General features: G+C 38.5%; 1 protein-coding gene across 1 annotated transcript; it reads right to left on the bottom strand.

The window, feature by feature from the left end:
* Positions 1-5,813: 5,813 nt before the first annotated feature.
* tmem88bl (transmembrane protein 88b-like) lies at positions 5,814-11,837 on the bottom strand (the record flags this gene model as incomplete). The annotated part of the gene is made up of 2 exons (XM_079241804.1): positions 5,814-6,041; positions 11,544-11,837. The coding sequence occupies 2 exons, from the start codon at positions 11,835-11,837 to the stop codon at positions 5,814-5,816; spliced, it is 522 nt and encodes a 173-aa protein (XP_079097930.1).
* Positions 11,838-17,067: the final 5,230 nt, after the last annotated feature.

Genomic DNA, 17,067 nt, shown 5'->3' on the forward strand with positions numbered 1-17,067 from the left:
GCGTTCTGTACTGGCAGCCTAGCGGGGCTCAGCAGGTTGGTAATTTGTTGAATGTCTGAAATTATTGTCCTTTTTCTTTTTAAATGAAAATATAGGTTTTAAAAATGAAGTCGCTCCTAAGTCACTTGATCAGTCCCTGTTTGGTACAAAGCCCACAGCTGTTCAGTTAAGTTTTAATATTCAGGACTCCAGCTCTTTACACCTCCTACTAGTTTTAATCTAAAGCCCTGGTGGATTTCCATACCTCTTATGAGGCAGAGGATAATTGGATTAGAGTGTATAAATGAAACCTATATGAGAAGAGGCTCATTACACTAATCAAAAGTTTTCATCTCTACACACTCCCGCCCCACCTCATCCGACATCCTGGTGTGGGCGTTGGACCTCCTTGTCCATTGGTAATTGCTCTTCTGTATTCCCGGGTCCTGTCACCAGCAGTTGTCCACTGCATGATGTGCCATAAAGAGGAAGAATCAGTTTGCTTACTGGTGCCAGAGAACATCTAACACCATGTTTATTTGTTTTCCCACTAATGGTCACAAAGGAGACACAGAGGTAACATTTCTAACACACAATCCTGACTTACTGAATACCTCATTTAAGCATGTCACAGTGACAGACTCAGTGTGCTGAACAAGGATGCCTTATTAACTCACAAAACACACATTTAAAAAACACCTGCTCCCACAGAGACCGATGAGGTGCACAGTGTCCATTCTGAATAAAATCTTACCCTTGTGTTGCCAAGCCGCTGAGCTAAAACACACGCTTCTCTTTCAGCTTTCTTTTCATAGAGATGATTTGCACAAAGTGTTTAAGCTGAAAGATAATTGAGAAATGAATTGCAGGAAAAGGTGATAAAGAATGACAAGGATCTCTTAATAATCTACCACAGCCTATTTACTTTTCTGCAGGTAGATAATACTATTAGGGGAATCAAGATGTTTTCAGATACTTATGTCATTGTATTAGAAAAGAATCAGCTTTTGCCATTCTTAATTAATAAATAAAGGATGTGTTTGATATGAGGAGGACATGTGACCTGGCTCTGTCAGTTAATGCATTTACAGATACATTTAAACAGATGGACTCCACTTCCTCTTATATGGTCATATAATGTCTTTTTTCTGTATTTGTTGTAGCACTGTCTGTATTTTCTTATGTTCAGGAACCATTTGTATCGAGTAGCTTGCACATGCTTTTTGTAGCTTGAATGACATCCCTCAGTTCTGCTTGGATTACCATCAGTGTGTGCAAAGTCATGCTTCTCAGGAACAAGTTCAAAGTTCAGCTGATTCAGTTTAAAATGAAAAGTTCTTGTTCATTGTTCACTATATCACTTTTTAACAATTAATTTCTGTTGTTTTGAAAGGCTGAGAAACCTGTAACTAACCAACTAACCAGTCGCTGTAAAGTCACACCCCTGAAGGCTGCAAGCAGTGTGATCTAGGAGTTCGTGGGTGGTATTGTCCTTTCCTGGTAGCTATATATATATATATATATATATATATATATATATATATAACTTATCCACATGTCTGAAACACACCACTGACACAGATCAAGATTAGAAATAAAGAAGAAAGCAACATGCAGTATCTGTGTTGTTTTTTTAGAGGAGGGCATCCATGTGTAATTACTGTAACAGTAAAGCAGTATTATGAAAATATGTAATCATGTTCTTATAAATAGATAGATATGTAATGTTTCTCTTTGTGTCCCTAAAACTTGGAGCCTGGATTTAATTTTTGGTTGTGATTTTTTTTTTATTATCCTGTGTATGAAAGGGCTTTCAGTCCCCGACTTTTCAAATAAAAATAAGACCAATGACCCTTAAAACTGGAAACCATTGTCTCTTTCTAAATTCATTGTACAGAGCCTAACAATACAAACACTTCACCCACAGTAACTCTATGAGTGCCCAGTGCAGAGAAAACATGAGGATTAATTGCTGTGTTGCAGCAATGCAGCAGTCTGGTTCATTATGTGGTTTGTAGTACACCACACAGTCTTTTTATTTGGCAGCATAAGAGTAATAACTTTTCTAAGTTTTCACCTATTTTCCCTGCTTCCTGCAATACACAACAGAATAACAGACAATACACAACATTCAGACTGTGACCCAGTTTTCTTATGAAATTTGTGACATCAAACATCAATTTTATGGTACACACTTCTGCAACCCAGTTCCATAAATACTGCATACTAAAAATGCACAAAGTCAGACTAACTGATCAATAGTGATTTCCAACAGTCATCGTCCCATTAAAATTAATTATGCTCATCTCTTTGTTATCAGCCCTTTTCTTTGTGACATTTGATAAGCACAAGACACCGAATGGAGCTGGAGCTGTGTGAACATCATTATGTGTTTTCTGTTTGTACCAGCTTCAAGTTATGCAGCACGCTGAGATATTTCACGTTTCTGGAAGTAATCCAGATATTCCATCAAATCATGGCAATCCATGTGGGAGTGAGCCAGATCATTTGGAGTTTTCAGCTGGCTGGCCCATCACCTTGTATCATTAAAGGGGTTGAGAAGACACTGGGAATCTTTACTCTGTCATGATTTTCTGTTGTGATGCCTTTTCAGGAGAGCAGTCATCTTCCAGGCAAGATTAACACAATATGTAGTTGCTGTCTGACACTGAAAGCAGCCACGTGTCAACACAGCTGTCTGCACCACAGCGATAATTCATCTCTTAACATGAACTCTGCTGAACTGTATATTATATGCATTATAAAGACAGATAGGACCACTACTTAATGAGAGCCCCAATTTTCCAGGCATGGGCTGATTTACTCAGTGAAAGCTGAGAGCTGTGTGACAAAAGTCAATTGTGACATTTTCTCTTCTTCCTTGAGGTCACGACAGGCTTTTACTGTGTTAAACTGTGGGCCTTGTATGTATGCTTGAAAGAAAAAGTCAGACATCAATGTTATGTCATCATCAGAGCTTTTGAGAAAGAGGTCACAACACAAAAGAGACTGAGGCTGAAAAATTGGGCTTTTTGGGGAAGCCAGATCACACAGTTTTATTAACCAAACCAAACTGATGAGGAAAAGACTGAAACTCATTTAGCTCCCATAACCATTACGATCAATTTGAATAAATTAACAGATTTGTTATAATTAGATAAAAAGATAATTAGACTGACATAAAAAAAAATAATAAAACACAAATAATGTGAATATAAATTAAGAAACAAATGTTTCAACATGAAAACAGCAGTACATGAAAAGGATTTCTCTTTAAAGTCTTCCTGAAAGCTGAAACCTCAAGTATGAACACTTCACTGTTGAAGAAGAACACTGATAAAATAATGTGGTGTGTGTGTGTCACTAATTAATTGAAATGTTTACAAAGCATAATGAACGGCTGATTTTTTTTTTTTTTTTTAATTGCCTTTTTAACACTAGGCTCCCACAAAAACAGCCACTATTCTGCAATGTTATCAGCTGCTGTTGCTTTCATGATGCATTTTTTAAATGTAGCTTAAATGTTCCACTTAAAGACGGATATTTCCCTCCAAGATCTCATTCCTGACAACCTTACCTCAGGTTTCAGTAAAATGTTGTACATTTACAGTGAGGTTGGATATAATCAGTTCAAATAGAATAATTTTAGCATCTTCTCAGACAACTTTTAAGGATTTCTTAGAGTGCAAAGGTACTGCATGTCACACAGCAAACTGGATCCCAGGATGGTAGTTCTGTTTTGTAGAGCAGGGATCACTGACAGCAGCTGTCAAAGTCCTGCAGGTTTGATGTTTTCATGCTTCAACACACTCGACTTGAATCAATAGGTAATTAAAAGGCGAGTGCACAACTTGGCAGCAAGCTGGTGTAAAAAGTCAGCTTTGCTTTAAAAAAAAGTAAACTCATCTCTTTAAAAGAAATCAAGTTTTTGTTAACTTGAGTAACTATTATCAACTGGGATCATTTAAGCTTTTAGAGCTTTTATAAAAATACATTTTAGTTTTCTGTAAGTGCACGAGGATGCTGAATAAACCTGATGTAAACTACAAGAAATACTTCTCAAAATCTTGTTTTTGTTTTCAACACATGTAATGATTTGAAGTCTCCCTCACTTAAAGTAATTGATTAACTCTAAATTGTTCTTTCTTTGCAGAAAAAATTGCTGTGGTCATGTTTTTGTTTTTTTTTTAAATTTCATTAATGTCTGACCACAGAGGTCTCTGTCACAGTGTAAACAGTTGTGCTTGTTACTGGGCACAGGGATGCCCATTAGGAGTCATGTGATGCTATGAAATATAATAAAAATAATCCATTTGCTTGATCTATAAATATTCTAACCGTAAACTGTGTATCTGCTCTGTCTCAGGTTTATCTTGTTGAAGGCTGCAGCAGTTCACTGCCAGATCGCCACTTCTTTCTCGCTGTCGGGGGTCTGCTCCAGGGAAGTTGGAGTTGTTGCCTGGAAAATTCTTGTTAGATCTACCTTCACCCACCATCACCTTCCGTCACCTGCCTCTCACCTGAGTGTGTTTTCACATACTGGTTGCCAGTATAGACCTCTGCCTTCTTTTGGTTCCCAAGTATCCAAGTTATTCTAGTTTTCTGACTGTTATCACTCATGTTTTGGACTCATCTAACTGTGACTGTCCTTCCTGGCAGACCTGAACCAGTGAACTTCTCCATCCTCTGCTCCGCCGTACCTACCAGCAGGGTTCAATAAATTCTTATTCAGTGCCACAATTGTTGTGTGTGTCTACTCTTTGGATCTGCCATACTCTTGGATTTTGACAAATAGCTTTTTCAAACTCCTATGCACTTATTTTTACCGTTGGCGAATTTAAATGACTGATTTGTGTTAAACCAGGAAATACTGTTGATAGAACAACTGCGATATCTGAGAATTTACAATCTTTCTTTAACATGTCTTAGAGACAACAACAAAAACTTTGTATGCTGCTCTTCATTATATATACTTTATTCACAATTATTTAGAGCAGTTGTCAAAACTATATTTGGGCTGAAACTAAAACGTTCACATTACAAACAAAATTTACAAGCGTCAGTCCACCGATCTGATGTTTATCATGACATTTTTTAAGGCTTCCAATAAAACCTCACACAGTTTCACAAATATGAGCAAATTCACAATAAGAACCAAAGTCACAAAAGTTCATTCCCCCTACACATATCCCAAAATGGCACAAAGTTTGACAAAATTATACAAAACGTCTTAAATATGTAATTATATAACAACAAATGTTGATTTTAATGTATAGTTTCACATTTATTGAGGCAAGACAGCAACACAATGAAGTCCAAAACAGAGTACAGAAGCTTAGCTTAGCTTAGCTTAGCTTAGCTTAGTATGAAGTCCTGACTCTAAACTGGCTCTATCCACTACAGATAAAAAGTGACATGGTAGCATCTTTTTTCCTTTTTTAATTGTATAATTATATTTGAAAAAAAGAATTATCAAATTACAGGGAAAAAATTGATCTTTTGGGAAAGAATCCATTTAAACTGAAGTGAATGTCGGGGAGATCAGGAGCAGAAAAATTAAAGTAATTCTAACAAGCTGAAAACATATTTAACTCTGTTCTTTTATTTAATAGTGTAAACAATCATCTCTGGAAGTTTGTTTTTCACAGCTGCTTTCAAGGTAACAAACACAGATGCTGAATGCTTTGACTGCTTTTCAAAAGTTATTTAGAAAGAGATTATTTTAATTTGTCCACCATCTGCATCACTCTGATTGATTCTACACAGATACACAACTCTGAAACATGCCCATCCTTCACACCTGGTGTGAACTTTCAGCACCTCCTCTGTGTGGATCAGACCCAGGCATGGACACTGCCCATCCAGTCCAGCAGCCTCCCTCGGTACCAGGCACGTGTGATCGGCTGAATGCAAAGCAGGAACCGAAACCTTCTGAGCAGCCCGCAAAACACTGCAGCCGCCACTACCACAAGCGGCGACATCATCACAAAGCCTAGGATGATGAGAGCAGAGCAGCTGTTGTCGTCAAGGTAACGGCAGATGGCGGATGGAGCACCAAGGACCTGCAAGGGGAATACAGAGGGAAAGAGGAAAATTAGAGGAAAGTCTTCCAGAGGATGTGAAGAACAGCTTGGCTTCAGCAGGTGCTGCTTTTCTTCAGTGAAGCAGCAGAAGAGTTTGTCATTCAGAGTGTGATTCAAGGTGGGCTCCGGCTGCAGAGGTTGGGTGTGTTAGTAACCCTCTGTGCTGTCAATCACAGGGAGGTGAAGGAGAGCTGAGTGGAGGAGGGAGGAACGACAGAAATGATAGAAAGACAGTAAATAAGAAAACAAAGAATGAAGGAAGAAGGGGACAAAAATAGTTTTTCAAACTCTCCACACAGACACTTTCAGAGTGGTTTGGCGACATCACAACACCTCTTGCTAAAAATTTCCAATTGTAAGCTTTTCTAAATGCAACTTTGACTCCTACAAACGCACCTTAACAACAGTGGTAACACACTCTTCGCTGTGCTTCCCCTCAGTGCCTTTTCCTCCTTGACATGCTTGTCATCTCACCGAGTCTGTCTTCATGTGTATTCTGTAGCCACCATAGGAAGATCTTTGAGTGACAGTATGACTGTTTGCTCTGAACTGACATTTTGTCTGCCCTTATCTGTCTTTTTTTTTTTTTTTTAACTTGGACATGCTTTGCATATTTTATCCTGTCAAACAAGAGAATTCCATCAAAGGTCTGAGGCACACCCCTTTTACCATCTCAACTCAAAAAACATGCACCAACATTCAACTTTAGACATGGTATTTCTTGATTAGGCTTGTCAAAAGTTAAAAAAAAAAAAAGTGCAAACCGCAAATAACAAATGTACGCACCCATGCCAGGAGGTTGTTACATACACTTGTATTGCATATTCTGCTGAAAAGACTTTCCCTGAAGGCTGATTGTTTGCCTCTCTCAGCAGAAGCGCTTCCACAATCTCCTGCCAACATAATTGACAGATAATTCTCCAATATCATACAAATAACATGAACTTACTTGCCTAAAGTTCAACAATACAGGAGCAGACAAGAGAGAAGCAGATTCCTCCCTGTTAATGATTTGTGAACATGCTTTTACTGCTGTATGGAAATGTTTGGATAGCTCCAGAGCAAATATGATGTTGGTTCCATGGCTGAACAAAAGCAAAGAAGAACCAAAGAAGACTTAAACATTTACCTTTGACAAACAAACAAAATTAACTCTCTGTATATACACTGTACATCCATAGGTCAAGACACTCTCTATTGTGCAGTGGTATAAATGTTTCAGCAGAGGTGGAGGGAGTTTGATCCTCTGGCCTTTTAATAATGTGGATGTTCACAGTCCAGACCAGGTTCTCCGACATGTTCAGTCCAAGAAACTTGAAGTCTGTGACCGCGCTCCACTTCTTCCACTCTGATGCTCAGATGAGTGCAATGTGGTCCTTGACTTCCAGAAGTCAGTGTTGATTTCTTTTACTTTCCTGAGTTGTGCTGAGGTTGAGGAAGTTGTTTCTGCACCAAGCTGCCAGTGCTTGGACCTCCTCTCTGTGTGGTGGCTCTTTGTTGTCGCCGATCAGCCCAACAGTGGTTGTAGTGATAAGGATATTTGTGGTCAAACATCAATATTTTTGTCTAAATTTCCAAGTCTTGTGTGATCAGATGAAAGTTTTATAAACCTAAACTATGCTGCCCAGTTCTTGTTTAGAGGAAGATGTCTTCTCCTGGTAACCTTTCCAAATAAATCAGTCTTTCTCTTATTAGATAGTCCTCTTATTTCCTCTGGGAGCATTGAGGGTGTTCTTTGTTTCTGAGTCACTGTGTGTGTATTTTTAACTTAGTTTTTGTTCAAACAAAATGTCACAGTGTAACATCTGTTGTTTTCTGTTGTCGTATTTTATCAATATTAGGACCTGGTAACAATAAAAAATGGTACTATGTCCTGATTTACACTTTCTTCTTTATATGGCTACATCAGCGTTCAGAAGACATCCAACTCCAAACTTCCATCTGCATGTTATAGATAAATCTTCAGACTCTCTGGGAACCAAATATTTAACTCCAAAAGAAAGATCTGCATGGGTTCTTTGTGGTCTGTGTTGACTGACTGCAAAATGTCAGCATCAAATTGTGCCACTGACTGCCACACACTTCCAAAGCTGAATATTTCAGTAGACAACAAGCTCAGCTTTAGCTATTTACAGTATGTTGATACTTCAGGTGTTAACAGCTGTGATAAAGTAACCACTTGTTTTCCCTCTGATGATTCTGTCTTGCCAACCTTGTTTATGAACAACCCTATCTGACCAGCAAATGTGCAAAGGTGTTACAATCGATGGTTAGAAACTTGTCCTTGTTATGAGTGAACAAGAGGAAGTGTTTATGTCAGTCAGGACTGTCACTGAACATTGCCTAACAGCCATACCAATGGATGTGAAGCATTTTCATCTTAACAGGTTTAAGTTTTGTTTCTATATTCAGAGGTGTAAACAAGTTAGCAGTGACTTTAGAAGAAATTTCATCAAAGGAGACATATTTGTTATTATTTTTGGTCATATACAACTTTAAATTACTGAATGATGATATCAAACATAAAGAAAAAGAACCCTTTGTTCACATATGTAATAATATTCTTAAAGGACAACAAGCTCAGCTTCAGAATGCTCTGAGCCAGATATTTCCAAAGTCTTCTCTGTATTTTTATGGTGAGGTGAAACCAACTTAATGTTAATTTCCTTACATGGAAATCTGCTCCTGTCAGGGATCTGAATCGGTTGACTAAGAAAGCAATTAGTGATGACATCCAGCTGTGATCTTCATTGATGTGGGGGTTTGAAAGGTTCTCTCTCAAATTTGATGTCAGATTTAGACTAAAATGTGCACAAATGGAACTGAGAAACTAACTCCTCAAAGCAAGAGTAAGACATTATCTTTATTATCTTTATTAGTGACTTTGTTGTCAGAATTCCCACACTGTCAAGAAAAAGTGTGGTTTAAATCTTGCAGGGTACCCTCATGGCATCCTTAGGATATTTTTTGCCTATTTTTCTCATCTTTTTTTTTTTAATATTTATATATGCTCTGGACATTACGCTGACAGACACAGCAGACCTTCTTGCCACAGCTTGAATTGATGTGCCATCCTGGATGAGCTGCACTACCTGAACCACTTGTATGGGTTGTAGACTCTGTCTCATGCTACCACTAGAGTGAAAGCACCGCCAGCATTCAAAAGTGACCAAAACATCAGCCAGAAAGCATCGGAACTGAGAAGTGGTCTGTGGTCACCACCTGCAGAACCACTCCTTTATTGGGTGTGTCTTGCCAATTGCCTATAATTTCCACCTTTTGTCTATTCCATTTGCACAAAAGCATGTGAAATTGATTTTCAATCAGTGTTGCTTCCTAAGTGGACAGTTTGATTTCACAGAAGTGTGGTTGACTTGGAGTTACATTGTGTCGTTTAAGGGTTCCCTTTATTTTTTTGAGCAGTGTATATATACTGATTAATATTAACTGATTGAATGTTTTGTACTTTTAAGTAGGTCAAGTGATTCATGAAAAAAAGGCTGCGATTAAAATACAAATGATTTTATAGCAGTTTTTAGCGTGTCTACATGTTTGCCATGTGATTCATTGCAGGGAGTTTCTGGTTGACTAAGGCATCTATTCAAATATTCAAACTTGCATTTAAAGGGGTTAAAATCTTTAAAAAATATATATATTGAATGCTTGGTGTTTTTGAGCAGGGTGGATGTAGTTTAAGTGGTAAATAAAAAGCAGAAAAAAAATGTGTCATGATTTTATGTGACAAATGTCACTGCATGGTTTTGAGGGGGCACAAGGGTTAAAGAAACAAGAGTCACATGTAATCATAGTTTTTTCTCTTTGACGGGATAAGAGGAGTATTTCATTTGAGTGCCTCATCAAACATGGCTCACAGTAAGTTTGAAGTACATTTGTTATGAAAACACCCACTGGCGACACTCAGTTTCTGCTTGTGGGCTTTTTTGTCTTTATAGTGATCATTTCTGAGTTTCAACAATCAACCACAACATTAAAACCATTGACAGATAAAATGAGTAACACAGATTATCTTGTTATAGTCTGCTGGGAAAACATGCATCCTGACATTTACATGGATGGTACTATGATACTTATAACCTACCTAAATTATACAGGAAGGGCCAGAAGAATACAATGATGTTTAAGGTGTTTATTCAGGCTTGAAACCCCCACAGTTGCCAGTCTAATGAAATCCGAAATCTGTGGGAAGCAGACCCCATCAAAGAAAACTTCTGGACATCACACGTCACACCCTGATTGGTCAAAGTTCTTTTGGCGGCATGAGAAGCCCTAACTAATGGGTGAGGGATCATAATGTTAAAGCTATTTGGTGTGTACAACACAGCCAGAACTACTACTTGTCCATTTTCTTTGTTGCCAGGGTGACAGTCTCTCCTCACATTGTAGGTTACCTGAGAACTAGCGACATAAGTGATGCCTGCTTTTTTCTCAGAATATCAGAGATTTTTAACAGGAACTGCTTGGAGCTTATGCTCTCTTTCTCCTAAGTGAGGACAACCGAACAAAGGCAAGAGCACAGAGATGAAGATGCTGGTGTGGGAACTGTGAAGCAAATAACAGCCACTCTTAAAGTGGATGAGCAAAGTAGTAAAAGAAGTTTGAGATTAATAAAGTTTGTTCAGTTAATTTATGAAAGTGAATCATGTACTACTCTGATAGAGTAGGAGTTTAGAAATACAGAGCTGCAAAGCTTCACACCTGGCTCGCTTTAGTCTGTTTGCATTTGTATTTGATTCTCCCATCAGAAATTAAGAAAACATCAATTTGCTGTGCAATTATTAAGCTTTTATTAGCATTAGCGTTATTGTCTCAAATCTGCATGAAGCAGGGTAAAAAAAAAACTGGAACCACACCAGTATCAAATTGTGAGTGGTTGCACATCCATTCCTTGTAAAAGTATTAAACCTGAATCAGTGGTCATTTTTTATTAGGTTAAGATCAATACTCACTCTTCTATATTATATCTGCATCTGTTATTGGTCACCACCACATCCCACAGGAAACATTTCTCCTCATAGCCAATAAATGCTCAGCTATGTGCACCAGCTAGTGCATAGGGAACTAGGGACACTACTGGATGACTACATGGATTTTTTTTCAAGATTATTATTTAAAATAAATCACATTTCCTGAAAACCATCTACAGAGGACAGACTTTATATCATACAAAGGTTAACATTCAAATAGGATGATGTAGACATTTATACAAAAAAATGCAGACAGTCTGGTGTGTTTACTGCATTTGAATTTCAGGATCACAGATTTCTTTCTGAGTGTTTTGTCGCTGCCACATAAAAGGCTGAGAAATGAACTCTGAATGATCATGGAGGGATGGGATTAGTTCCTTTGAAACTACAATCTGAATTCTGGAACAAAATCAGATCATTTCATGAGCTGAGCATGATTTTCCTCTTTATTTGCAACTGCACAACATAGCAGCAGACATGTTAAGCTGCGACTTACCCTGGAGTGGCAGAGGAAACCAGCATACAGCAGCAACACTGAAGGCAGCAGGACCACAGAGAAGACCACAGCCAGCAGCAGAACGCTGGCTGAGACCACGCAAAGGTTCCAGAGGATGAGAACTGCCCCACAGGCCACGCAGCCACATCTGCCCCTGCGGCTTCCCCAAGCACTGTCCTCGCTCTGGGCCACAGGAGGGGGCAGCATTTTCACTCCATCCCCGATCCAGAACTCCTCTTCTTTCTCCTCCTCTGCTGAACCACCATCATCCAGGTCCACGTCCACACCACACATTCTGAGAAAGGATGGGAAGCTGTCTCTGTTTTCATTCATTGTAAAGTCGCTACTTGGTGTTTATCTTTTAAATAACACACTACTGAAAATAAGAGGTTAGACAGTTGTAACAGGAAATGTGTGTGTTTTCACTCTGCTGTCACATAAAACACCCCAAACCCAGTAGTTTCCTCTACAGACTGCAGTTTCAGCTGCTTGGTGCAGCAGACAGAGCTCTTCTTGCAGTTCAGGGAGACAAACTTATCATATAATGTAAATGAAGCAGCTATAGCCAGTATAGTGGATATCACTCCTAAACACACACACACACACTTGCCAAACCACTCTTAATGGCTGTCTATCTCTCTTGTCTGGTAAATCTCTGTGATCAGGACTTGTCACTAAAGGATGGACTGCATTGTGTTTCAAACTGAGGGAGTCAGAAACCTGCTGCTGAACTGCAGACAGGAACCAAATCTGGGCTAAATAAGTTCCACATCTCTCGCTTTAATGTGTTTCAAGCTTCGTTGTTTTCTTGGATAAATTAACAAATGCATATCAAATATAATCAATCTATTTCAATTTAAGAAACGTGTTTTTTTACTTTCAGATGAAAACTGTTAGGATAGGATAAAACACATGCATGTAAAGAATTGTTGTCGCTTACCTCCAAGGACAGTAACTCGTGTTGATCTCTGCGCTGCTTGGATTTCCTTCCCACTGCTGACCCGCAGCCGGAGTTTCTTTATGAAAACAGGCACCTTTGACTTGCAGCAAGCTGCTGAAGTGATGCTGCTGTCTACGAGGATCCTCTGCGCGCCTGCCGGAGAGGGAGCGAGCGACCCGAGAGCGCGCGCGTCAGAGCGAGCACACGCGCTCACCGAACAGTTTTACAACCTGAAAGAAAAACAGACCAGCTCACATCTCCTCTCATCTTCACAATTATAATTTAGACCACAGAGCCGAAAAAAATCCATATCACTGCTGCACGTGGTAACCAACAACACAGTTGTTATAAATTCATAACGGATTTATATTTCCTGCTTTATTTTTCAACTGATCATCTATTGACTCTTGATTTTATTCTACATCTGTTCAATCAATACAGCTGCAGATGATGAAATTGGACTCGACACTGGGGGGGGGGGGGGGGGGGGGGGGGGGGGGGGGGGGGTGAGTAAAGGAGGTTAGGTAAGAGGTTAGACAGTGTTTCAACCTTTTCATGGGCCAAGGTTTTTTTTAATTGGAAAAATCATAATGCACACCAGAAACCGAAAATATAAAAATTATAACTCTTTCTATGTTAACAATATGTCTTGAATCAATTAAACAAAAAAAAGGTGTTTTTTTTTTAAATCATCTTTCACATTTCTATTCCCTCATTGTGAAATCTGGTCGATTAGTTGAAATTAAATCATTTCCCATGGCACCCTGACAATTTCTCACGTTACAGTGGTGTGCCACGGGCACAGTGGCTGAAAATCACTAAGAGGTAGCACATGTAAAGGACACCTGTAAAAATTATTTGATGAATAAAAAAATCTTATAAAAGACTCCATATTTAAAGAAATATTTAACCGATTATTACAAATAAAGCGGTCATGTAATGCAAAAAGTGAAGCAATAATTAGTGAAAGCCAAATTTCAGTTTTATTTTTCTTTATCATCAGTTGTTCATTGAGGATGCTTCTGAATTTTCATTCATGTATTCATGATCCAAACCGTGTAGTCCGACTAAGGGTTGCAGGGGAAGCTGGAGCCTATCCCAGCAGTCTTTGAGCGAAAGGCAGGGTACACCCTGGACAGCTCGCCAGTCCATCGCAGGCTTCTGAATTATTTAGCTTTAAATACAATTAAACAAACACTTGTGCTTCATTGATAATGAGAACAACTTATATTGATCCACTTCACAAAGTTTAGCAGTTTCTTCAGCATTACTGGGTGTGTAGCTTTGCGCATTCACATTTGGTGTTTTTATTACTTTTATATCCTTTTCATAAAATGTTAACAGTTTGAAAATACAAATAACCATTGTGATTAAGAGTATGATTTTGTTGATTTAGAGCAACATGATATAATATTCTGCGATGGACTGGCGAGCTGTCCAGGGTGTACCCTGCCTGTCGCCCAAAGCCAGCTGGGATAGGCTCCAGCTTCCCCGCGACCCTGAATTGGATTAAGCAGTTCAGAAAATGAATGAATGAATGAATGAATGATATAATATTACATGCTGCATTCACTTACACAGGCATCTGAGATTTACCTCCATAAAGGTCATTCATACATTCATTTATTATCTAAACCGCTTAGTCCGACTAAGGGTTGCAGGGGAAGCTGAAGCCTATCCCAGCAGTCTTTGGGCGAAAGGCGGGGTACACCCTGGACAGCTCGCCAGTCCATCGCAGGGCCTGTAGAGGTCAGTTTACACTAAATATTTGTTCAAATGTGATTGAATACTATTGTGGTTGTTCCTGTGGGGCCAGTCATATTTTAGGAGGGGCCCCATGTCCCCTGAGGTCACCCCTCTGGTCCCGCCCTCTCATCACATGAATGAACAGCCTTATTACAACTACAAGCAGGTGCATAGTGGTCCCTCAAGAAGTGACATGTAAGACAAGTCTATTTAGTCTACCCAAAAGTCCATCAGTGTTTTTGTTAGTTGTCACAAAATTTCTGCTTTTTGGTTTCAGGGAGGAAGAGTTGTGAAATGACGAAACCAATAGGCACACAGACTTGTGACAGGCTGGCTCATATAAATATATACATATATCTTAATCATGTCTATGTTCAGGTGGAAGTTAACGCAGAAGATGGCTAACTGCACCAGTGTAGCATAGGTAACCATAGCTGAGCTGCTGGTTGATGTAGGTACATGTGTAAGATGTTTGTAATTTGAAAACCAGCATCACAGGGGGATTAGAAGTGAGTATACTGAATGCAGACTGAAAAAGAAGTGGGTATACTCTGTATACCCGCATATACGCTGGACTACAATACACGTAGTTGTTCCACTATGTTTGTTCACCTTTTTCTTTTGTTTTCTCTCACATTGTAGTGAGTTGTACTATTTCTGAGAACCTAAATAGGTCTTAAAATGTGACTGAGATTTGGGAAATGTAAATGAAGGAGGCCATAGTATGTCATTAGCTTGTAATTGGTAATAAACAAATGATAAATTAACAAATTGTTGTAAATCATTTCAAAAGATGCTTACAGCCTGGACTTGTGTTTCTTTCCTTACACCCATTTATCTTTTCTGAAATGTATTCATTTAAATATGTTAACTTAGTCTTAGTTTGTCATAATCAGATGGTATCTTCAAAAATGAAACCATGATGTACCTCAGTTCATAGATGACACACATCATGTTGAGTTGTAAAACTGATAAAGCTGAGAATCCAGAACTTCAAAGAAAGACATGCCTGTATTCACCCAATGATTTAAAAAAAATACCTTAATAACGCGAAACAGCTATCTAGTGAATAAAAATAACAATAAAAACAGAAAATGTGTAGAATAAGGAGAAATTCAATACTATATGGTAAAACGTGGTAGATAATAAACCATGAAGTCTGACAACACAATGAAAGTTTAAATGGGAAAAGAGAAATCAACATTTTATGACCAAGTTCATGCATCATAAAAAGCTGTGATGGGTTCAGAAGCGTCCTCGTTAGTTTCTTCTAGTCTTCACAAAGCTGAAAACACTGTCAGCTGTGTGGCTGTGTGATAAGAGGATGATCGATTTGTTTTCCAGCACAGACAGACAGTCAACCTTTTTGCTGATCCAATTTGATCACAAAGAACAAGAGAAAAAGATGGGAGGATATGAAGATGGAGCTAAAAAGAAGAGACATTGCCCGGAGGTGGAGACGGGACCGAGGTACTTAGATGAGGGAGAAGCTTCAGATCATCTTTCGGAAGACATTGTAAATGCAGCAGATACTGCCTGTTTAGACGTCACCTGTGGTATCTGCTGACATCTGCTGGGCGAGGTGGAAACTTTTCAATAACAAAGAGATCTTTTCAGATTAATTCTTTAACAATCCTCAAACATGTTTGTTTTATTAAACAATGATGTCTTTGTTCAAACAATCTTCCTTGTTTTGGGTTGAATACAGTTTACTGCAATAGACACAAAAAGAACATGTTCATTTTGAGCTCCTTTCAAACTTTAAAGCATTGCGTGTTTGCCTCTGACTCTGTCACTCTGCCTCCAGCTATGCAGCAGGGCACTTACCATCCTTTAATTGAACAATATCCCAGTTACCATGGTGATACATAGTCCTCCAGACAAGTATGATATACAAAAAGCAATTATCTATCTATCTATCTATCTATCTATCTATCTATCTATCTATCTATCTATCTATCTATCTATCTATCTATCTATCTATCTATCTATCTATCTATCTATCTATCTATCTATCTATCTATCTATCTATCTATCTATCTATCTATCTATCTATCTATCTATCTATCTATCCAGACTTGTAACCTACTGTACCTGGAGAGTCCACATGATCAAGCAGACTAAAACGCCACAACTGAATCACATTTATGTGTAGAAGAATTACGTAATGGGAAACAAAACATAGTAAGATCGTTTTTGGGGTTAATATGAACAGATGAACTGAGAGTGACTTGGTGATGCAGGTGGATGGACCTGTGGTTGGATCAATATTCTGCACCACATTAAAATAGAGCCCTGCTAAGTGGAGGAGGGGTATTGGTATGAAATGCCATGAAAAATGGGCTAGATGGACCTTCCTATATTGAAAACTGAAAAAGACATTAAAGATGTTCACGATGTGGGACCATTCTCTGTTACATGCATCTGGTTATTTCATTGCTTCTGTAACAAGCAAAGGTTTTAAAGAATGATGTAACCTGATGAGCCAAAAGAAAAGGCTTTAATGTAAAGTTGCCATGCGTGGACTGCTTTAAAGTGGACGGAAACGTTTCAAACATTTGCTACAAATTTGATTGTAGTTTTTTAAACAGCCCTATATAAACTAGATTAACCAATGATATCATCAGGGTAACAACTTTTTGTTACTTCACAACATGTCATTCAACTCTGTAGAGGAAAAAGCTCAGATTACCACCAATGAAGCAGCATGCAGCAGGAAATTTTTTCATAATCCAGCAGCACCTAATAAATCTCTGTTCACGGTTGAGTTTGGTCAACAAAAGAGATCCAGACCATGTGCCAAATAATACAGCCAAAGCTTTATTCTTGAGACAAAAA

The sequence above is a fragment of the Telmatherina bonti genome (assembly GCF_933228915.1).
Source record: "Telmatherina bonti genome assembly, chromosome: 6".
Taxonomy (NCBI): Eukaryota; Metazoa; Chordata; class Actinopteri; order Atheriniformes; family Telmatherinidae; genus Telmatherina; species Telmatherina bonti.